Raw genomic sequence first — 23,463 nt, 5'->3', positions numbered from 1 at the left:
CAAATACTGCTCACATTATGATTTAGGAGAAGAATACAAAAGCAATCTCAGAGATTTCAGCTGTCAGTTTCCACTGTCGGGAATGTAGTAAGGAAATGGAAAATATCAGAGAGGCAGAGAAGAAGGATGGTGAGTCAAAGACAACCACAGACCACCTCCAAAGACATACGACATCATCTTGCTGCAGATGGTGTCACTGCATCGTTCAACAATTCAGCGCACTTTCCACAGGGAGCAGCTATCTGGCAGAGTGATGCAGCAGAAGCCTTTCGGTACAGACGCCACAGAATCGACTGAAGTTGGCAAAAGCACATATGGACTAGCCAGCTTCACTTTTTGAATAAGGTGCGGTGGACTGATGAAACAAAGATCGAGTTGCATAACCATGCATTACAAAGGGCGTTATGCATGGTGGTGAAACAGAGCATTACAAACAGGCATCCGGCTCCCCACCGTAAGATTTGGTGGAGGTTCCATCATGCTTTGGGGCTGTGTGGCCACTACCAGTACTGGGAATCTTGTTAAAGTTGAGGGTCGCATGGATTCCACTCAGTATGATCAGATTCTTGAGAATAATGTTCAAGATTGAGCCACAGAGTTGAAGTTACGCCAGGGATGGATATTTCAACAACGTCCCAAAATGTTGCTCAAAATCTACTCAGACATTCATGGAGAGGAACAAGTACAATGTTCTGCAATGGCCACCGTTGTCCCCAGGCCTGAATATCATTGAACATCTGTGGGATGATTTAAAGTGGGCTGTCCTTGCTCGGCGACCTTTAAACCTAACTTGACTGGAATTGTTTTGTAAGGGGGAATGTTCCAGAAGACCATCATCCAGGATCCAGACACTCATTAGAAGCTCTAGGAAGCATCTAGAGGCTGTTATTTTTGCAAAAGGAGGATCTACTTAATTCTCATGATTTTTCTGTTGGGGTGCCCAAACCTTTTCATATTTCAGTATTTGCACAGGGAGTAATTGAATCGCTTCTTACAACTCCATAATCCTGCTTCTGAGTGTCATTAGCATGCGGAGGACACTTTGCTCATACCTTCAATCTGATCGCACTAAACAGCAACAGATGAAACCTTACAAGCTGCAACCTTTGACTGAAGGGGATCAAACTAGTTCAAACTGTCAGGACACAACTACAAAAATGTCACAGGAGATGTGCATAGAGATTAATAACAATGATAGTTTATTCATGTTCCAGGAGATCGTTTTGCATTGTCTTTGACTTTTTCCCTGCTTCTAAGACAGACAGACAGTTACAGTACAGTAGCATACAATATCTGTATTTTTATTCAGAACACATTTTAAATGACTGCTTAAAACAAAGAATCAATGGAAAAAAACAACAGACGAAACAGAATAGGATAAAAATAAATGTACACATGTTCTAGATAATATATTACACTTACACAAAGATGCTATGTTAAGAGGAATCCACATTACAAGTTCCCAGTGAATCATACTTTAAATGCTACAGCGACACAATTATAGAAGTAAAATAAGGGGATAAAGTTAAGGAGGATGAGCACATCCTGGGGACAGGAGCATTTCAGCACAAGCCAAAACCGAGCCTACCTTTCATGTGAGATGAAATAATAACTTCACAGTGTAATAGAAAACTGATCATTTGTATAGACTTCTTTGAAAAGTAATGTTAATGTCTTCAAATTACCATCTGTCTAAACTGCCAACTTTGGCACTCAATATGGAAGGACAGATGAATAAAAATGAAATTTGAGATGCAGTTAATGCAAAAAAAACAACAAAACAACAAGTGAAATGTGCATTCAAAATACTATTGCAAAGAGTGTCGGTTCAGGTACATGACTGCGATCTGAATCTAAAGCTGTGTGTAAAGCACTGTGCACTGAGAAGACAGGGCAACCTTAAGTGGTAGCTCAGACAAAAGGCATTCACAAGGTTTAGAGTTGCATGGGAGCCACATTAAGTGTAATCTTGTCCTAAGGATTTCCTTCTGCATTTTACGAGGTTGCTCTTTGCGTTATATCCTGATGCGAGATGCTTGCTTTCCATTCGCAGTCATATCGATATTTGACACAGGTTGGCTGCAGCATTAGATTTCACCTCACACAGGAGAAGCTGAACGAGGTCAGATCATTTCCTCCCAGAGAGCCTATTCCAGTGCTCTGCCAAAGCAAGCCGTGTGGTGCCCTAAACCGCAGCTGATCTCTGGCGCCCTCATGTGGAGCTGTGCAGAGCAATCTGCTGCACCTTGCCTAGCTGCGTCAGCAGCCGTTTCATGCGGTGTTTGAGCTGAGGGAGACGTGCAAGAGGTTCAGGAGGCTCCAGCTCCCCGGTGTAGTCGAGCCAGCTTTCCAACACTGAGTAGAAAACGAGACCAGAGAATCAGGATATGTTTCTGCACAACTTCATTGGGTCAAACTTAGTGAAGGCTCTTTTCCTACCGTCCAACTCTCTTTCTATGAAGTCCATCCTGTGCGAGACCTCATCCTGGACAGCATCAATGTGATCCAGCAGGTTAATCTGCCACTGTTGGTACTGCCCGTTATCTCCAAGATCTCTACCATCCTCTTCTCTGTTCTCAGCATGCGCCCATGACACACCCATCAAAGTCTAAAATAAAAAATGCATTTTTTTAAGTACATTTTTCATATGCTTTAAGATATATCAATTCTCGTTACCTTTTACAAAGACATTTAATTAAGGTATAACTAAAGAAAACCGGGATTCAAAACATTGTGGCACCAAATCCTCCATAGTAAAAGCTCAACCAAGAAACCTTGCTCACAGAATGTGAATACTTTTATTTATTTATTTTTTTTAGATACATTCCTGCTTCTCTTAGTATATAATTTGCCTTGATATGCTTGGAAGAGATTTAACAGTAAATAATCCTAGAAAAGATAGTTTATTTGTCAAGTGTAAATCACATAGGGCATAAAGATAAGAGATAAATCTTTTTCGTCATTGTACCAACATACAATGTGTAGTAGTACAATGAAACTGGTCTACTGAACCATATGAGGTGCATAGGTAACAAAAACATGCTTTTTTAAAAAGCAACGAGCGCTGAGAGCAGTGAGCTGCAACGTCTAGGCGCGCCACCATCATCTAAAAAGTCAGTCATTTTCTATCGCTTCATATGATTTATTCCAAATTTAAATGAGACAGTGTTTTAAAATATCTTGTTCTATAGAAGTCCTTAAAGAAAAATCTGTATCAGATTGGTATGGGCAAAGTAAACCTTTACAAAAACTGGAGATAAGAAACCAGAAAATCCTGATTGATCCATCTTGACTTTTTTTTAACATGTTTTCACCTCATGGAAATTTCTTCAGGAACTATTGGTGGCACTGATATGATTACTGGCAAATATCCAAACCTTGTTGCTGTTGCCTGCTGATTTAGGTTTGTCCATCTCCAGCAGGGCACCAAAGCGCTGCTCCCGCTCCAGCAGCTCCTCTGTGCTTCTCATGCTGTCCTCCAGCTCTGAACCCTGTCTGGTCTCTACCACCAGCCGCTGCTCCACAGCTGGATAATACGCCCGCGGTTTCTGGTAGCAGTGTTCGCTAATAATGTACGAGTCCTGGAAAGATGGGAAGGGGGAGGAGCTTGAAGAAGATGAGGTGGCAGCTGTAGCAGCCCGACTCAGCTTCTCCAAGGCGTTGGACATCAAAATCTCTCCCCTGCTCATGTCCTCGTCAGGAGTCAGAGGGGACGGAGCTGTGTTACTGCCTCGACACGAGTCTGAGCCGAGCCGTGGTCGATCGAAATGCTTCCAAGGCTGCTGCCATAGCCTGAGGTCGGTGTGAGTGCTACTCCTGAACACAAAAACAGGATTTCCAAGAGTAATTCAACAATGAATTTAAGATGAATTGTTTTCTAACAAGTGTTTACACCATGATTTAAATATGACATTCACACTGGACAGGGACAGCTTTGTACTCACTGTAAGACGCTCATCTTGAGCTGCAGTCCGTTGAGAATCTCCACTACATGGTGCACGTCTCCCAGCAGCTGGTGGGTGGTGGTGATCTTTTTGGCGTTTTGGTGGGAGTAGTTCTCCTCGAGGAAGGAGAGGCCGTACATGTGACCGTTGGTCAGCCACTCGCGATCGTACCAATAACGTAAACTCTGCCTCTGACCTACAGTAGAAAACACAGATTTTGTTTTTAAAAATTTCAAACAAGGATTTCAAAAGGGAGAAATGTTCAAAATGCTGGAGGGTCAGCTATATATTGTCATGTCTGGAACAATGTGTTCCTATGGGTCCCGAGTGATATATGGCGTCTGATTTTAAATACTCCTGTTGTCAATGTCATAAAAAACTACAGTGGACTTTAAAAAGTTGTTTGTTTTGCATATAAAACAAACCCAGTTCAAGAACCTTGGGACTAGTCAAAAGCCCAGCAAGAAAAACATCTGCAGGTTAAAAAAAGCAGTGAAATGCCCTTTATTTATTTTTGAATGAATTTGTGTTTATTAGTAAAACAAGAACCAAAATAATCAATGCGGTGGACAAAAACTCAGTTTTGATGTGGTTATACAATTAGGTCCATAAATATTTGAACTTGCAGACCATCAGCCTTAATTCAGTGAATTGAACAAAAAGACTGTATAAAAATATAAGGAACTAAAGCATTATTTAAAACACAATCCCTAAGTTTCAGGGGCTCAAAAGTAACTAGACAAATTAAATAACTGGAAATAAATTGTTCATTTTCCATCCTTGGCTGAAAACCCTTTGCTGCCTGAAGTCTTGAACTCATGGACCTCTCCAGGCTCTGGATTTTATACTTTTAAAGCTCTGCCAGGCCTTTACTGCAGCGGTTTTCGATTGCAATTGTTTTGTTTTTTAACCTTTCTGACCAATGTTTAATTTTCAAGTGAAATGCGAGCTTCATTAGACCACGATCAGTTAACTGAATTGGCCATTCATCTTTGCTTTAAGAAACTCCTGGCTTGCTCTGGCTGTATGTTTCAGGTCATTATCCATCTGTCTCTGACCACCTCAGAATTCATTTGGCTACTTCTGTCCTCCGTCTCACCACCAATAAACAACAGATGCTGCGGCATGCTTTGGATCAGGAGCTGTTCCACACCTTCTCCATACTTTTTTCTTGCCATCATTTTGGTAAAGGTTGATCTTGGTTTCATCGGTCCTGTGCTGGCTTTTTTAGACATTTTGTTTCCTCAGCAAACCCAAATCTAGCCTTCCTATTGTCGAGGCTTATGAGTGACTTGCACCTTGCAGTGATCCTCTCTGGTTTCACTTTCATGCAGTCTTCTACCTCCTGGAGTGGCTGCTGTGACGGGGTTTCTCTTCACAGTGGAAATGATTCTGTGATCTCCCATAACTGTTGTGTTCTGCGGACGTCCAGGTTTTTTAGCATTGCTGGGTTCAGCAGTGCTTTCTGTCTTTCTTTATCAGGATGTAGCAAACTGTAGATGTTGCCACTTCTAATATTGCAGTAATTCCTCAGATGGGGTTTTCTGTTTTAGTAGCTTAAGGAGGACTAGTTTCACCTGAACTGAGAGCTCTTTTGACCACATGTCTGTTCACAGCACAATCTTCCAATTGAAAGCACCACACCTCAAATCAACTACAGGCCTTTTCTCTGCTTAACTGATGATGAAATAAAGGAATTGCCCACAGCTGCCCATGAAATTGTCCAATTACTTTTGGTCCCTTTAAGACGAAAGTGGCACATGTTAAGGAGCTGAAACACCTAAACCCTTCATCCATTATGAATGCAGATACCCTCAAATAAAAGCTGACAGCCTGTACATTATTTCCATTAGATAACTGTAATTACAATAGGTTTCAGTAAACGGGTAAAAACTAAACTTGTGTTGGTATCCAAACACACGTGGACCTGACCATAGACTTGGTTAAAGACCAGATGCAACGAGAGGAGATAAAGGATCTAAACAGGGACTTTAGCTTCATTATAGGCAAATCTAGATATTTCAGACCAAATTGTTGTTGAAGATGTTGATAACCGATGATAATAATTATAAACCTAAACATTAATTGGGAAGTACAATTTCAGATTAAATATGTCTGGAAAGATTGAAATCCAATCGTCACAGATTTCAAAGCAGAGCATTAATGCAAATAAACTGTTTGTTTAAATAGAAATTAACCTTTTTTGGGAAGATTTCTCTTGTGGCATAAATATACAATCAGAAGAAACAACTTGTAAAATAAATTTGTCATCTGTGACTTCAAAAATAAACTATACCACATTTAGGTCTTCCATGTAAGCAGATCTATTTATTTCCAGTCCTTGCTGAAGGTCTCACCTGGTGGATCTCTGCAGATGTAGCAGGTGTATCTGTCTGGAACGTTGTCCTCCAGCAGCCCCATGCAGGTGCCGTGCTGCCAGCACAGACAATCTTCACACTGAAAAGGAGAAACATGTTACGTAAAGTCACAAGCTTTAATTTGAGTAAATCGTGTTTGGAAAGAAAGTAAAACCGACACACTTGAATCATGAAGTCATTCTCTTCCTCCACCTCACAGATACATCGCACGATCTCCTGGTCGTTGGAGTCCAAAGCGCCAGAGTCGACACTGAGAGGAGGAGTGGTGACGTCCAAATCCATCTCAAAGTCGTCATCGCTCCACCCACAGCTGTCAGTGGACCAGTCACTGATGCTATCCTCATCTACAGTAACAGTGACAAGCACAACCATTGGCCTTCCAAGGGTTAACTTTATCCTTTCTGGATTTTTGCCATGTAAGAATTTAATTTTAGCTGATCACTAAGTAGAGGTTTCATAGCCATCTGCGGATTAAATCATTAAGCAAGCCACAGCAGCAAAGAACAGCTTAGGTTTCAACCAACCATGAGTTTGATATAAGATGCTGTTGGTGGAGATGCAGAAAAATCGGCTGTTGACTGATGCCCGACCGGTTGAAAGTTAAAAATCTAAGATTTTCTGATCACTGGAGCCACACAGAAGCCATACTATGTTGGGCTGACAAAACTCTTCAGTGTGGAAGTTGTTACAGCAGGGTTCATGACTCAAAAATGATCAGCTTAACTAGTGGTTACAAATTTGAACAGTAAAGCACTCTGGTCTGTTTTTAATGTGCCAAACCAAGCTGATCGCTAATATAACACGTTAAATGAACGTTTAAAATGTTTCCAAATCATTCTGAGTCCACCTAAAACTAGTGAAACAGTTTTGCAGTAACTCCACACACACCTTTAACACCATCTTAACACTTTACCAAAACAAGAGGTCAGAAATGAGCCGCACCTATCCGTTTGGTGCATCAATATGTGCATTGAGGGATCTCTGAATATTGCATTCTATAATATTTGCACAGCTGGCAGCATGGTGGGTTGAATCCGAAGACAACAAAAGAAGAGAGAAGGAAGCAGCCAAACACACTTAGACTTAAAGTGCACACACACACTCACACACATTTTTAGAAATACCCACCATCAACAAGTATCTGCTCTGTGTAGCTGTGTCCGGGCCTGCTGGGGTAGGCCTCAGGCTTTTGATTGTGTGAGAGGGGGCATTTGAGAGGAAAATTCAATTTGGAGTGAAGACCCAATACTGAGATGTCAATATTCTCCTCACTACCTGTGTGTTCTGTTAATACAGGGAGGGGTGGGGGAGCAGATGTAAAACAAAAACGTCAGCTGTGAAAATGCTAAACAAATGCCCATCAGGAGGCGACAAAATGTGGCACAGAAAACATCGTTGGCAGATTATGGACTCAACAACAACCAGGGACAACAATGTTTCTCATGGCTTACATTTCAGGACTTTCAACTGTGTGAACCCATCGGTCTGAGGGAGGCAGCCTGTACATACACCAAACACCATGTAGGTATAGAACATGTAAGTGAAGGATTTTTGTCCAGCCAACTTCTGTCCCACAGTAAAATTTGGCTTTTTGATCACAAAAGAACTGAGCTGTAAAGAAAAATGAGCTTAAGCTTCTGGACTGTCATACTGGAAAGACAAACCATCACTTCTCCCACACACAAGCTCAGTCACCACACCAAGAGGGGTGAATGGAGTGCTTAGTAGGCAAGCCGTCACAGCAAGCGCACATGCAGAGCAGCAGATGATTGACCTCGCCCTGTTCTAGGGACCTGCTTCTTACCAGACTTGGCCTTCCTTTTTTTCTTCTTCTTCTTCAGTTTAATGCGGAGGAAGTCCTTCTGTTTGGGTTTCTCTCTGGGTTTCTCTTTCACCGACCCTGAGGAACATTAAATAACAAACGTTAGCACACATGTGAAGACAGTTCAGAGAACCTCAGAAAGACTGGACCTCTGGTAAAGATGTGCATAAAGCATGAAGATAAATTCATCTTGTATTGGAGCAACACAATCTGGCACTGAGCATATTTATTCAGTCAGGTGAAAAAAAATCCCACTTCAAAAATAAAAATCACCATTCACACAATTATTGGCATCTCTAAAGGCTCCCACAGCGTCGGCCGTACTTGACTCAGCGGTTCCACATCAAAATGTTTTAAATGCGACTCCATGGCAGTGTGCTAAATGTAGGAATTTGTCACTGATATGCAATCGACAGGTCAACTCTTTTTAGGCCGGCATGTCAGGAAAGGATGTTGCTGTCCTACCATCACAAACATAAATAGGTGGGCTTTGCTAAGTTCCACTGGGACTTGAACTGGAACAATGTCCTTTGGTCCAATGAGAATCTGATTGAGCTTTTCAGCAAGAAACCCTCCAGGTGGGTTTGGTGTCGAATAAACAAAGAATATATAGTAAAGTACTGAATGACCACTTTTACTCTGGGTCTACTTCGAAAGGGACTGTGTGCATAGAATCACAGACTCTAAAATGCAATTTAGTCCCACATTACCATTACTAATTCTGAAGGAAATGAGATCATTAGGATAAGACCTTAATCCAACTGAACTCTGGACGATCTAGAGAAATGATAAAAAGATCTTTTTATCTGTATTCTTCAACCTTTTAAAATGTTCCAGAGCATTAAGTGTTTTTCATTTGGCAAAATGGATTGTAAGCAGTATCAATAACAAGGAGACCAATAAATGGAATTTTCCTGGACTTTTCCGCCTGTGTGGATAAGTATTTTCACATTTTTCAGTGTGAGATTAAGCTGCTGTTATAGAAAATGAATTAAACGCTTTTCACACATCCTTATCACAGATTGCAGTAACAGTGGAAGATTCTGTAACATCACTTATAGTTATAGGCAGAAACAACCTTGCGCTGCAAGTAAAGAAAACCAGGGAACATAATCTATTTTTAACCAAATAAAACACAGTCATGCTCACCAATGTCAAAGCAAATCTTGTCAGTGTCCTTGTCCTGCAGATGGCAAAGGTTCCTGTCCAGCTGGTTCTCCTTACTCTTCTCCCTCAGCAGCGCTCTATGCTGATGGCTGTGGGTGCTGACTGCTGGAGGAGCTGATGTACGCCTGCCTGAAGCCTTAATATCCCCACGCGGAGCAGCAGCAGCTCCAACTGAGTCTTAAAGGGAAAGAGAATAATAATTACTCAATGTATTTAGAGATTAAAGAATGTCGTGACTCAGAAATACGTGGCTTATTGTTGTAGGTCATGGATGTATTATTAGACGACATGAGATGAAACAGAAACTCACGCATAGAGGCAGAGATGGTGCGCCTTCTCTTTGAGCTGTCCAGACCAGCAGCTGCAGTAGATTGCTTCTCAGAAGCCCTGGTCTGGACACTCCTGGTGGGACTGTGCTGTCCCTCTGGAGGCGGCTCTTCACCGTGGTAATATTTCATGTGGTAATGCAGCAGCTTTGCTTTACGGAACGATTTTGTGCAGCCTGGAGCACTGCACTTGAAGGGATTGTGGTCGAGGTTGATGGACAGAACTGGAGGAGGCTGGTTTTTGATGACTCGGTACACTGAAGAACAACAAAAACACCCCATGAGTAAAAAGGAAAGGTGTGTACAAAGAAGTGATGAGCCTTTAAGTGATGACCTACATGGCTCTCTGCTGAATCTGTTGGGGTTGTGGAAGCCCTGCTTCCGTACCGCTGCCAAATAAACAAAAAAAAGTTCAGATTCTTGCATTAAACAATAGTTTATTACATTCATTTTATTTATGCTCAGGGTTGCTGTTGGGCAAATCGCTTCCATAAACACTTACGTTTCACAGGCTGAGGAGGCGGTACGTCTGCTGGGGGCTGCACACTCTCTGATTGGACGTTTGACTTCTGCTCCACATCACCACTGGAGTCTGCGGTTGTCGTAGTGACAGAGTCCTGCTCTGTTTGCGCTGACGACTCACTCTGCATATCTGCATATGGCTTGGGTGACTCTGTATATGGCTTTGTTACAATCTGCTCCGATTCCTCCTCTTCCTTCTTCACATCTCCATTCACATGACACTTTCCCTCCATTTCCTCATCTTCTTGTTCAACCTTCACTCCATTTGTGAGTCCTGCTCCCTTTTCAGCATCCATAGGGTTGTTCTGGTCTGTTTGATCTGAGTTTTCTTTTTCCTGTTTGGTAGTATGTTCAGCCTCAGGCACACCGTTAAGTTTTGGATTTTTGTCGTTTACCACCACCTCCTCTTGGTCTTCATCTTCACTGTTGCTGTCCTCCTCCTGGTCTGAAGTGCTGCGTCTAGCTCGCTTGTTTTTGGGACACCCGTTCTCCTGAGGCCTTCTGTCTCTGCGATTTGGGGCCCTTCTCATCGTATTCTTGTCTGAGGACCGAGATCTCCCCCCAGCACCACCTCTCTGTCAGAACAAGAAAAAGGTTCAGAAAACAAGCACTGGAAATTGGTCGGAAGATGCCACAAATATCAGATACAAAGAAAATGTACCTCTTTAATATAAGGCTTCACGTGCATCCCCTTCACTGTCTGGATGACTCCATCATAAAACTTCACAGTGTAGGATGCTGAAAGTGAAAAGAAAAACAGAACAAACTAAAGCAAACAGTCTGTAAGTCAAATAGCTGCTTACAAAGATAGTCACAGCCCTTGATTTTGTTTATTTCTTTACATTTTCTCATGTCACTGCCTCAACTGCAGAATTCGGTGTATTTTATTGGGATTTTATTTGACAGAGCAACACAAAGTGCCACATTACTTTGAACAGGTTTGGGCATCGAGTCTCGAACCAGGACTAACATTCTTATTCTCCCAGAATCGTTCAGATTTTTGTATTTCGAATCCTAGTTTCGGTGCCCAGTCTGCTGACCAGAAGAAGCAGTCAAACACCAACGAAGAAGAATCCACAGGGAGTCTGTGTCCAACGACGGACAGGGTCTTGCGGCAATAAAAAGTGTGTCTTAACTTTAATAAAAGAAATGACCGGTCGGCTCAGTGCAACACTTGCAGTAAGATTACAGGTCCTTCTCAAAATATTAGCATATTGTGATAAAGTTCATTATTTTCCATAATGTCATAATGAAAATTTAACATTCATATATTTTAGATTCATTGCACACTAACTGAAATATTTCAGGTCTTTTATTGTCTTAATACGGATGATAGTGGCATACAGCTCATGAAAACCCAAAATTCCTATCTCACAAAATTAGCATATTTTATCCGACCAATAAAAGAAAAGTGTTTTTAATACAAAAACTGTCAACCTTCAAATAATCATGTACAGTTATGCACTCAATACTTGGTCGGGAATCCTTTTGCAGAAATGACTGCTTCAATGCGGCGTGGCATGGAGGCAATCAGCCTGTGGCACTGCTGAGGTCTTATGGAGGCCCAGGATGCTTCGATAGCGGCCTTTAGCTCATCCAGAGTGTTGGGTCTTGAGTCTCTCAACGTTCTCTTCACAATATCCCACAGATTCTCTATGGGGTTCAGGTCAGGAGAGTTGGCAGGCCAATTGAGCACAGTGATACCATGGTCAGTAAACCATTTACCAGTGGTTTTGGCACTGTGAGCAGGTGCCAGGTCGTGCTGAAAAATGAAATCTTCATCTCCATAAAGCTTTTCAGCAGATGGAAGCATGAAGTGCTCCAAAATCTCCTGATAGCTAGCTGCATTGACCCTGCCCTTGATAAAACACAGTGGACCAACACCAGCAGCTGACACGGCACCCCAGATCATCATTGACTGTGGGTACTTGACACTGGACTTCTGGCATTTTGGCATTTCCTTCTCCCCAGTCTTCCTCCAGACTCTGGCACCTTGATTTCCGAATGACATGCAGAATTTGCTTTCATCCGAAAAAAGTACTTTGGACCACTGAGCAACAGTCCAGTGCTGCTTCTCTGTAGCCCAGGTCAGGCGCTTCTGCTGCTGTTTCTGGTTCAAAAGTGGCTTGACCTGGGGAATGCGGCACCTGTAGCCCATTTCCTGCACACGCCTGTGCACGGTGGCTCTGGATGTTTCTACTCCAGACTCAGTCCACTGCTTCCGCAGGTCCCCCAAGGTCTGGAATCGGCCCTTCTCCACAATCTTCCTCAGGGTCCGGTCACCTCTTCTCGTTGTGCAGCGTTTTCTGCCACACTTTTTCCTTCCCACAGACTTCCCACTGAGGTGCCTTGATACAGCACTCTGGGAACAGCCTATTCGTTCAGAAATGTCTTTCTGTGTCTTACCCTCTTGCTTGAGGGTGTCAATAGTGGCCTTCTGGACAGCAGTCAGGTCGGCAGTCTTACCCATGATTGGGGTTTTGAGTGATGAACCAGGCTGGGAGTTTTAAAGGCCTCAGGAATCTTTTGCAGGTGTTTAGAGTTAACTCGTTGATTCAGATGATTAGATTCATAGCTCGTTTAGAGACCCTTTTAATGATATGCTAATTTTGTGAGATAGGAATTTTGGGTTTTCATGAGCTGTATGCCAAAATCATCCGTATTAAGACAATAAAAGACCTGAAATATTTCAGTTAGTGTGCAATGAATCTAAAATATATGAATGTTAAATTTTCATCATTACATTATAGAAAATAATGAACTTTATCACAATATGCTAATATTTTGAGAAGGACCTGTATATCATACAAGGGAGGGTGCAACACCAACATGACTAAACATCTCCGGATTCAAAATGTCCCCTTTTTGACGTGCTGCGACTACATTCCTCCGACACCCAGCCTAGCATCTCACTGCAGTCAAAATCAGGTAAGTAAAACAATAAATTACGCCTTTTACCAACACTGAGGCAGCTAACAAGTCATACTCGACCTAAAACCGTGGGTCATCTTAACTGCAAATACCCAGCTAAAATTAGCCCATGTAATTTTTTCCATAGACAAACGACGTGAAGTAGCTAACATTAGCCAGGTGGTTGACCAGACTGGGTCATGTGCTACTCCGGTCATCATAATGCTCAAGAGAAAGATGTCAGTGCAACAAACTAAAGAGTAAACCATGTAAACCTCTTTGACCCTGCATGCTGAAGTTTAATATTAATATGAAATTAGTTAATATGAAATAGATGCAGCATGAAAACGACCAGCATGACAAGTAAGCATGATAAGCAAATCAAAAACTGATGAGCATGTAAATAAGCTACGTTCAAACATGTTTATGCTGTGTGACAATTCATTTAATTTTGCAAAGTCATCATGATTTACACATTTCTGAATCCAGTCTAAATTCTAACATCGGTTAATATCTCTCCATTGATTATTAGGAACGCATTTTTGTTTCTTTTAACAAACAATAACAGGTCTTAGAAGACAGTGTCACACCTAGCAACGGGGTCAACCACACCTCCTCACTACGATAAGAATGTCTGTCGTCTTCTAGCTCAGAGTTGCTCTCAGCAGCGAAGTGATTCACTCTTAAGCTAGGACTCTTTGGCAAGAATATTTAGGCTAAGATAGGAGCTCTCTAAGAGAAATCTGAGAATCTTTGTGAATACGGGCCCGGATTTGCATCAACCATAACTAATAGTTGTCCTTTCAATAGATCCATTTTCCTGAGCTTTGGATCTCTGCAGCTCCTCCAGAGTTACCGTGGACCTCTTGGCTGCTTCTCTGAGTAATGCTCTTCCTGGAAGGCTTTCAGCTGTGTCATACTGGTTCCATGTTGAGAGGATGGATTGAACACTGCTCAGTGAGATGTTCAAAGGTTAGGTTATTCCTTTTTAACCTCCTTTAAAACTTCTACACCACATTATCTGGGACCTGTGCTGTGTTCCTCGATCTTCATAATGCAGTTCACTAATGTTCTCTAACAACCCTCTGAGGCTATTAAAGAACAACTGGATTTATACTGAGATTAAAGGCCATATGATTTGACTCCATTTATAAATGGTGACTTCTGAATGCAACTGGTTTATTTTTGGGGTACCAAAATAAATATGAAAAAGTTAAGAGGTATAAACACTTTCGCGAGATACTGTATACTTATGGATCTCCAGGAGCTGAAATTACAGCTACTTACCATCTTTATTGACCGAAATGACCTTCGCTGGGTAGAAACGACAGTCAGACCAGCTGGCCAGAACCTTGTCATTTACATGAAAGCCCTGGAGGAAAGAAGCCAGTGATCTTCTGGTCAGATTCTGTTGGTCAGTTAATGATTTATAAGAGGCGAAGCTGTTAAAAGCTAACAAAGAGCAGCATTGTTGTTACAACTTTATTAAAGCTAAAGTAAAAGTTCAACTCAACAGATATAAACAGATATTATACTTCAGCTCATCCTCCTCAGAAAGCAAACTTAGCATCCAGCAGACTATATAAATAATTGCTACAGAACCCAAAGAATGTGGTCTTTAATCTGTCAAAACAAAAACGAAGAGGAATCATATCTTACAGGAGGAGAGCCTTCTTCATGCAGGCCCTGCCGTCTCAGCTGAATCCTCTCCACTGGTCTCAGGTAGGGACTTGTCCAATCAAACCATTCATCGTAGCGGTGGCTCCACTGACGGTAATGAATTAATACTTTTTCATCTTCGTAGTCAATCTTCTCTATGTTGGCAGCATACCTATAAAAGGAAAGTTAATAATGCATGGTTAGGAAATCAGCTGGATCCCAACTGCTCATCCTTTAACTTAACCATGAAACTAAATGAGTAGGTATGTTCTACAGAACCTGGAGTGTGTACATTTAAAGATCTAGACACAAGTATGAGTTCAGTCAAAGGCTTATTTATTGATAAACGTTAATACTGTTTTTTAAATAATGAATCTGCATCTAATTCAGTTCACCGCCTTAAACTAATCCTAATGTTGCAAACTGATTTTCTTCGGCCAAAATGTTACTTACAGCCATCAAAATTCATACCAAAGGGAGAAAATGCATTTCCTTTGTCATGATTTGAATGAGAACTGAGTTTGATGGAGAAACAGCACATTCTCATCAACCAGCAGCTTACATGAGAAGTGAAGCAATGTAAGGTCAACAGTGTTTTTTTCATTCCTTTCTCACCATAGCCAATCAAATAATGGGAAAATATGTTATGAGAACATGAAAGTGAGAAAATGAGGGAAGTGAAACAGATAAAGAATGGAGGGGAATGAGCAAGGCCATGACTCACCAGTTTTTGAGGCTGTCTCTGGCCTCAAGCTGAGCGCCCACCTCAAATGTTATCCCTCTTCTGTTAGGGGGCGTCTTACTCATACTGCCCACATCAAGGCCCCCTTCCTGTACAAACACATACACATTAACCAAAAACATACCAGTACAACACTAGACTCATACAGCCTTGGATCAGCTACAGAGATACAACACAGAACCATCAAGGTCTTTGCAGGCACTCAGCTCAGTTGGTTTCAAAGCCAAGCTACAGACTGTGGAAAAAGTCTGTTCTATGAACCTGAGTGGCAGGTTTGACACCCACTTTACAACAGCAGAACAACAACGCTGTAAAAGACTGGAGAACATATTTCCTCTGCAGAAACAGTTTACACATATATTAACTAGAGACACACCAGTCAGTCAGGCCGAGATCATAACGGGCCATTTTCCCTTTGATTGGCACTGATCAGTGATTTTCACGTCAAACACAAAAAGAAATCTGATTTTATTCCAGTTCCTAAATGCATTAATAATAAAAACTGCCACCATTTTCTGCATGTAAACACATTACATATCAGCATTACTAAGATGTAGTTCTCACAGGCTAAGAGAAATCAGCCTCAGTAAGTTGCTGGTGTCAAGGTCAGAAGAAGTAAAGATTTTAAAAGCGATGAAGTTTTCCATCATAACATTTTAATAAGATGCCAGAGAAAGTGCAAGAGCAACGGGACTTTTGTCCAGCTGTTTGGAGCACAGAGTAAAGAGGTGATGCTTCATCCACATGCTGCTGTGCACTGCCACTCAGCTGGCTGAGAGAAAGCTACTACACCTACTTTGCTAAGACTATTTTATCGGACTGTAAATAGTGGTGGTCAGAAAGAACTTACACAGCCATGGTGTGGAAACAAAAGGAGCATCACCCGTTGTTCTGATTACTACGATTAATATTAGCGCCATGTTTGTTAAGCAGCTAACTGCAGGCTGGCTAACCAAGCAGACAGCTCGACTAATTAATGAGCTAAAATTAGGTTGTTAGTCTTGTGTTTTGTTATTCTCAAGCAGAATGACAAAAACATAATACTCTACTCAACAGGCACACCACACAAAAAAAATTAATAAATACATTTTGCAGGTGCTTAATCTTCTATTTTACTTCAGCTTCTTTAAACAAAATCAAAACTCCCAAGTGTAGCACTCAACTTGTGATATTCATTAGCAGCACTATAAATAATAATTTAAAATACAGAACTTACATAACACTTTATATCTTTGTGAAAATACAGTTTTCCCAGGGCTATCATAGATAAAAATGCCATACTGGCCTTGACAAAATCAGTTAAAGGTTAAGAACATTTTTGATACATAACTGGAGATAATCCTTTTCAAGAGCATTACTTTATTCAAAAGGACCTGCAAGGAATTTTCCCTCTTATGTGTTAAGAGTCATTTTAAATAGGAAATTTGTACAAATCAGAATCGCAGGTCAGACCTGGAAATGCCTGGACTGATCAGGTAAATCTACCATCAACAGGGTGATGGAAAACTGAGGTGAGCCATGTCCCTGAGATGATGATGAATATGCAGCAAATACCAGATGTTCAGCAATTGATATTCAAATGAGCATGTGTGTGAAATACAGTAAACCTTAAAAGGCTTTCAACAGAATTATCTTCAAGGTACAAACATTTTGAAAAGACATTTCTCGAGAAGATATTAAAAAAAAAAACTACTTTGACTACTCACTCCAAGCAACTACCAGGAAGCAATTATGCACCGAACTCATCTTGCATCGATTTAACATGTTCTATTGAATCCCACTCAAAATATTCTATAAATGCATATTTCTAATGTCGTCCCATTCAGCTTTAAGGAGGCTCAGGAGACGTAGGTTCATTCAGTCGTAAGGTATGAAAGAAGCAACCGCAACATCCCTCCTCCGCTAATAGAGCTTCTTTTGTCATCCATAAAGCCCGGCGGACACAACGGCATATCGGCGCCCTTTTACCAACAAGCAAAGATTAACATAGAAAATAACGGCACCATCTTACTTCTGTCCCGCTTCCAGCCGGTTGATTAGGTTCGCCATAGCGGACATGTAGCTGGCTTTCATTAACGCAACACACTGCAACCTACAAACCGGATATCTCCACACCGCCCGGCCCACGTGCTTTCTGCTCAGCCGATTTCACGTACAGACACAATAGAAGACAAAGACTAGGATGATTACCCTCATGTGGCAGCTACAACCTAGAGCACGACGTCAAACCATGAATAGTAATTATTTTGTAGAATCCAATATTTAAAAATGAACCAGTCTATTTTTATGGCTTGTAGAAAGCCAAAGATGAGACAAGCATAGAGGAAACCGGATTTATAACGACAAAATGAGATCAGAGGCCACGAAAATTGGAAGTTTAAAGGTAAAATCTTAGCATATCTCTTGTGTAGGGATCATTTTAAATTAGAGCTCCGATTATTTTAAAACAGTCAAAGGTACTTCATGCGTACACATTATTCATTTTACGAACAAACCACATTACATTGACAGGTCTCAACTTTTATTTGACATATACTGATACAGCACGAACACGTGGTCCTTTTCCAGGTTAGCTATTGTTGACCACTTCCACCGCCGCTGGCACTTTATTGTCCGGTGTTTTATAACCACAGGGCGCAGCAAGAGACAAACTAGCTGTACGTCAGTGATTTCCCGAAACGTCATTGGTCAAGCCGGTGTGGTGTGGGCGGGTGCTTGCTGTTGATTGGACGCGCGGTTGTCACTCACACGGTGGGCTTTCTGTGGCCTCGCGCTTAGGCCTACCTCCTCGTACTTTTCCAACCGCGAACGAGCGGCGTGGAAATGCAAAACAGTAAACTTCTCCAACTGAGACACCATACTCATCCCTACAGCTAATCAGTCAGTAAAAATAAACTGTACGCCAAAAGATAAACGGCGAACACATACACAAAGCTAACAAATGTGTCCAGAGAACATTTTAATTATCTACTTCGTCACGTTTGTTTTGAACTCTCCAAACCGACATGCGGCATAATACTGAGTGTGATGCAGCCGCCAACAGGGCCTCGTTTACAGCGGTGTAAACTCGGAGATGCGCCATATTCAGATGATTTGAGACTCTTACCTGTTTTCCAGTCGCTATGTGTGAGGTTGAGCGAAAAATGCAGCCTCTGATCCTTTGACAGCGCAGATACAGCCGCGTCCGCCTGTCTACTCCAAACCACGCAGTTGAATTTCTCTCGCTTGCATTTACCCCGGCGCGGGTAGTGTAACAGCAGAGTGCGCATGCGTGAACAACGAACTGAACTCTTGTTAATAATTTAGACTAGACGTACACAGTTGTTTCTTTATTCAGTTAATAATCAAGTTCAGTATTCACACAAGTCATTTTTTTCTCTTATTATTTATTGTTTGGGTTGTGTACAGAGCCAGTCCAATATTGTGTGCGCCCTAAGCAGAAGTTAAGTTGGGCCCCCCAATTACAAGTCCAATTATTTATTAAATACAATAAAGCCTTAAATGGCCATAAGGCCTTATGGAGCCATCTGATTGGAGACCAGAATTGACACTTACCTAAAGACAAATTAAACAAATATGTCAGCAAAATGGGGTAGCATGCGAGGCCTATATCAGAAGAAAAGTCATCAGTTACACTAGTACCAACTTTAAACATACAAAAATAGAAATGGAGAAATTAGAAAAACAGATAAAACGGTTAGAACCAAAACTAAACATACAAAATGAGGCAGAGAAACAACATTTATTGTTTACTTTGGGATAATAACCAATTGTCATCAAATAAAGCAGCTAATAGTTTGTTGTGGCTAAAATAATCTTATTATGATCAAGAAGAAAAAACTGGCAAACTGCTGGCCTGGAGTATTAAAAAATAGTCTAAAAGAGTAATAAACAAAATGAAAAATTCTGCAGGAAATTTGACTGTTGATCCAAAGGAAATAAACAACAGCGGGTTCTGGATGGTTTACCTATTGAGTTAGAAAAAAAAGAACAAAAAGTTTAGTCCCCTCTTAAAAGTGTTTGAGGAAACGTCTGAGAAGGAGATACTTTGTCCAATTTTAAGACTTGATAACACCATTTTAAAGGCAGATAAATCACCACTGCAACATCATCATATAGACCTATAAGCTTGATCAGTTCAGATACAAAACCACTGGGTAAAGCACTTACTAAAAGACTGAATTATTACTTTCCAAACTTAGTCTACAGGGATCAGAATGGTTTTATTCCTGCCCGCCAAAGCTTCTTTAATGTCAGGAGACTAAACATAATTTCTGAAATAATGGATAGTAAAGATACAGCAATTTTATCATTGGTTACTAAACAAGCATTTGATAGAATTGAATACCCATAGCTATTCAGTGTGTTATGCAGATTTGGTTTTGGTAATACTTTTCTCAAGTGTATCAAAATCTTATACACAGACCCCATTGAAACCGTTATAACAGACGGAATGAGTACTAAACCAATCATTTTGCAGCGATCTACCTGATAGGGATGCCCTCTGTCACCTATGTTTTTGCTCTTGCTCTGGAGCCACTGGCTATGGTAGTAAGGGCACACCCATCATTGACTCGCATTTAAACTGGAGGGCAAGAGCATTTTATATCGCTTTATGCTGATGATATTCTCCTCTTTTTATCAAATCTGGCAGTTAGTATTCCAAACCTGATTAAACAAACTGATAAATTTGGACAATTTTTAGTTTTAAAATAAATATAGAAAATAATCAATGTTATATTTAAATCAAGAGGAAAAAGCATCTCCAATCATAAAATAGCCTTTTCTAAATATAAAAGAAGGATTAATGTATTTAGGAGTCAAAATTACACCAGATATACAAAATAAAAAAAATGTTGGTCTTGATTGGCCCAATAAGACCAATTTCACTTCTCGACAGACGTTCCACATGCCTGGGTAAATATTGAAAAATATTCAGCAAAGAGACCTGGGTTAAACTCATTTATTTACTAAAAACATTAGTACAAACAACAAATAATCATAAAAAAAAATACAATTAATATTTGTTATAAAAGTCATAAACATTTTAAGGATACACAATGCCTTTAAAATTTTCTCACCAATCTATGTTTTTATGTATCCTTAGCAGGAAGGGTAGATGGAGCTTCAAGATATGGAGGTTCAGAAAATAGGGTATCTTTATTCAAATTGAACTTGTATGACATTTAAGGAACTCTGACTAACTTTGAGATCTCTAAGAAGTATGTTTTCAAGTTCATCCAGTTGAGACACTTTATTCAAACCAAACATGAATCATTTGCATCTGAACCAGAACTCACACCTTGAAAACGTAGGGGTAAACAAATTGGAAAATCAAATTTCCTTGATTTAGAATGTGTTTGCCACCTATGGAAAAAAGCCTATCACTAAAAGGTTATCAAATAAGAAAGTATAACACAGCATGAGTGGGAAATGATATGTTTTAAAGCTTAGAAATAATCAATACAAAACTGAGACTTCTACAAGTCTTTCATGAGGATCTACACCTGAAAAGCTGAATCAGTGGCTCGATTATCGATTGATTTTGGACTCATACAGGCAAGAAGAATCATTGCTTTAACAAGGAGACGAATGGACTCACTATTAACAAATATGTGGACGAAAAAATGTCATAATTGATCATAATGGAGAAACTAATCTATATTGTTAAAGGTGGGCAGAGAAGTTTGAAAAATGTTTGGAGACTTTTATTAGACCTTTTCACACACAGTAGCGCATAATTCAATGGCAATTATTGGGCTGTACCTTGTTTTTGTAATTGTGTACGTTTGCCCAGGAACTGTTTTATGTTTAGAATGTTGAAAACGTCAATAAAAATATTTAACGAAACTGTTAAAGTATGAATATTTTCTCACATGATAACGTCAATCCTAAATTACGACGGAGTATTACGGCCAGGCTAACAGAATATGTTTTTGAAATTACGAGAATAAAGCGGTAAGGAGAATAAAGTTGTAGGTTAATATTACGAGAATAAAGTTGTAGGTTAATATTACGAGAATAAAGTTGTAGGTTAATATTACGAGAATAAAGTTGTAATATTACGAGAAGAAAGTAATGGCAGCTCATTTCCCACAAAACAAGCAATTTCTTCTAAGTCAGTGTGATTCTTTCTTTCAAACAGTCAAATGCACAATCATTTCAAAGTCCTGAAAACGGTAATACTTTGATGCTACGCTAAAAGATTAAGAATGTCCTTTGTGGAACCGATACTAAAGTGTGACTCCACAAGATGCTGAACATTCCTCATTGTAATGCATGGAAAACTGCGCTTTTTTGTAAGGGTTCTCATAAAAATTCCGACATTATTTTCGTAATTAAAAAAAAAATCACTTAGACTGGCCCTAATACTCCGTCGTATTAAATAAATGTACATTTAAAAAAATGTCATATTCTTTAATTTTTTATTTTATTCTAAACGTCGGTTCAAGTTACCTGTAGTTTTGAGCTATATTCGGTATGAGAAATCATATGCTCTTGGGCCCCCCCTGCTGGCCTGGGGATCTTAAGCAGCTGTTTAGCTCAAGATTACCTGTGTGCAACCAGCAAGGTACTGCTATAAAACAGAAACGCCTCTGGCGAGTTTTTTTTAAATCTAGTATTTGTAGTTTTAAATAGTTTTTTTTCTGCATCTGTAATACCTACAGCTATCTGTATCTGTAGAGATGGATTTTTCAGATACATTTTGAGGCTGATGAGAAAAATAATACAGTTTATTTCATGAGACTGATTTTTAGTATATAAAATAATTAGGAAGTTCATCAGTTTTTACATTTAATCATTCACTGTTTATGAGACACTATCATTCCTTACAATTATAAAATACAAATAATTATGCAATACAGCATTAGGATTGTTGCATACAGGAATACTGTTAATTTACTAACACAGCTGGCTGCTCTGGATGGAAATGGCCAATTATTTAAGAAAAACTCCTTTTTCTCCCCTCACTGACTGTACTATAGAAGAGTGAATGGATCTTTACACATTTAATCTGTTAAGGTTATTCAGGATGTATTAATATTGCATGATGTCCTGAAGGAACAGGTGCCTGCCTTATCTCTTTACTGCAAGTAAAAATGTAAAAAGTGTAAAAAGTGACTCATGGGGTTAATTTGGAAAGTAGAACAATTAAAGTCTAAAGGTTAAGGTTGCCATGGGCAACCAGGTGATAACATGTGGTGTTTAATATGCCTCAAAAATAGGAACTAAGATTTCAGAAGGACGTCACATCCAACTTCCAGTTTGCAAGTCTGAGAAACAGTGAAATCTGTTAACTGTTTGCACAACAATGTACTTCTTATTATTTGTTGCATTTAAACACCAAAGCAGCAGATTCAAAAATAGGTCAGACATTATGCTGTGCTATCTGTGAGACTGATTTCATTTGATGAAAATGTATTACTGCAGCTTACACTGACCTCTTCATTTTTTCGCCATTTTGTTATCTTACAGACTTTCTAAAACCAACATGGGTTAAATTTTCTTTATAAAAAACTACACAAAACAGTTCATAATTACAACCTCAAAACAAGTTTTAAGACATTAGTAAATTTCTTGCGACTTGGGTTGGGGATAGGTCTCTGACTGTCGTTTCGGCCTACGGGCCAAGCAGTAGTGCGGAGTACCCGGCCTTCTTGGCGTCCCTGTCGGGAGTGCTGGATAGTGCCCCTCCCGGGGACTCCATTATTCTGCTGGGGGACTTCAACGCCCACATGGGAAACGACAGTGACACCTGGAGAGGCGTGATCGGGAGGAATGTGCTCCCCGATCTGAATCCGAGTGGTGTTTTGTTATTGGACTTCTGTGCTAGTCACGGATTGTCCATAATGAACATCATGTTCAAACATAAGGGTGTCCATCAGTGCACTTGGCACCAGGACACTCCCTGGTGGAAACAGAGGCTGGGGACTCAGGGTTGGACTTTTTCATCACCCAGGCTAAAGTCACGGAGGTGGTTAAAAAGCTCCGC

The 23,463-nt window shown here is 40.3% G+C and overlaps 1 protein-coding gene across 5 annotated transcripts; it reads right to left on the bottom strand.

The window, feature by feature from the left end:
* Nucleotides 1–1,176: 1,176 nt before the first annotated feature.
* On the bottom strand, nucleotides 1,177–18,730 carry phf20a (PHD finger protein 20, a). Of its 5 annotated transcripts, none has more exons than XM_047348176.1 (17): nucleotides 18,577–18,730; nucleotides 15,453–15,559; nucleotides 14,729–14,900; nucleotides 14,357–14,477; nucleotides 10,821–10,897; nucleotides 10,140–10,734; nucleotides 9,976–10,026; nucleotides 9,622–9,894; nucleotides 9,294–9,488; nucleotides 8,127–8,222; nucleotides 7,451–7,606; nucleotides 6,485–6,666; nucleotides 6,302–6,401; nucleotides 3,945–4,140; nucleotides 3,378–3,816; nucleotides 2,440–2,608; nucleotides 1,177–2,355 (listed from the first exon to the last, which is right to left on the bottom strand). In XM_047348176.1, exons 2-17 carry the CDS (start codon nucleotides 15,533–15,535, stop codon nucleotides 2,213–2,215), a joined length of 3,048 nt encoding a protein of 1,015 aa, XP_047204132.1. In that variant the 5' UTR covers nucleotides 15,536–15,559; nucleotides 18,577–18,730; the 3' UTR covers nucleotides 1,177–2,212. The 5 variants fall into 5 exon arrangements, with proteins under 5 accessions (XP_047204132.1, XP_047204134.1, XP_047204133.1 ...); XM_047348178.1 differs by having other exon boundaries at nucleotides 14,357–14,441; XM_047348177.1 differs by lacking the exon at nucleotides 18,577–18,730 and adding an exon at nucleotides 17,482–17,602.
* Nucleotides 18,731–23,463: the final 4,733 nt, after the last annotated feature.

This window comes from Girardinichthys multiradiatus, chromosome 20 (assembly GCF_021462225.1).
Source record: "Girardinichthys multiradiatus isolate DD_20200921_A chromosome 20, DD_fGirMul_XY1, whole genome shotgun sequence".
NCBI classification, from domain to species: domain Eukaryota; kingdom Metazoa; phylum Chordata; class Actinopteri; order Cyprinodontiformes; family Goodeidae; genus Girardinichthys; species Girardinichthys multiradiatus.
This window is presented reverse-complemented; position numbering and strand designations above follow the sequence as displayed.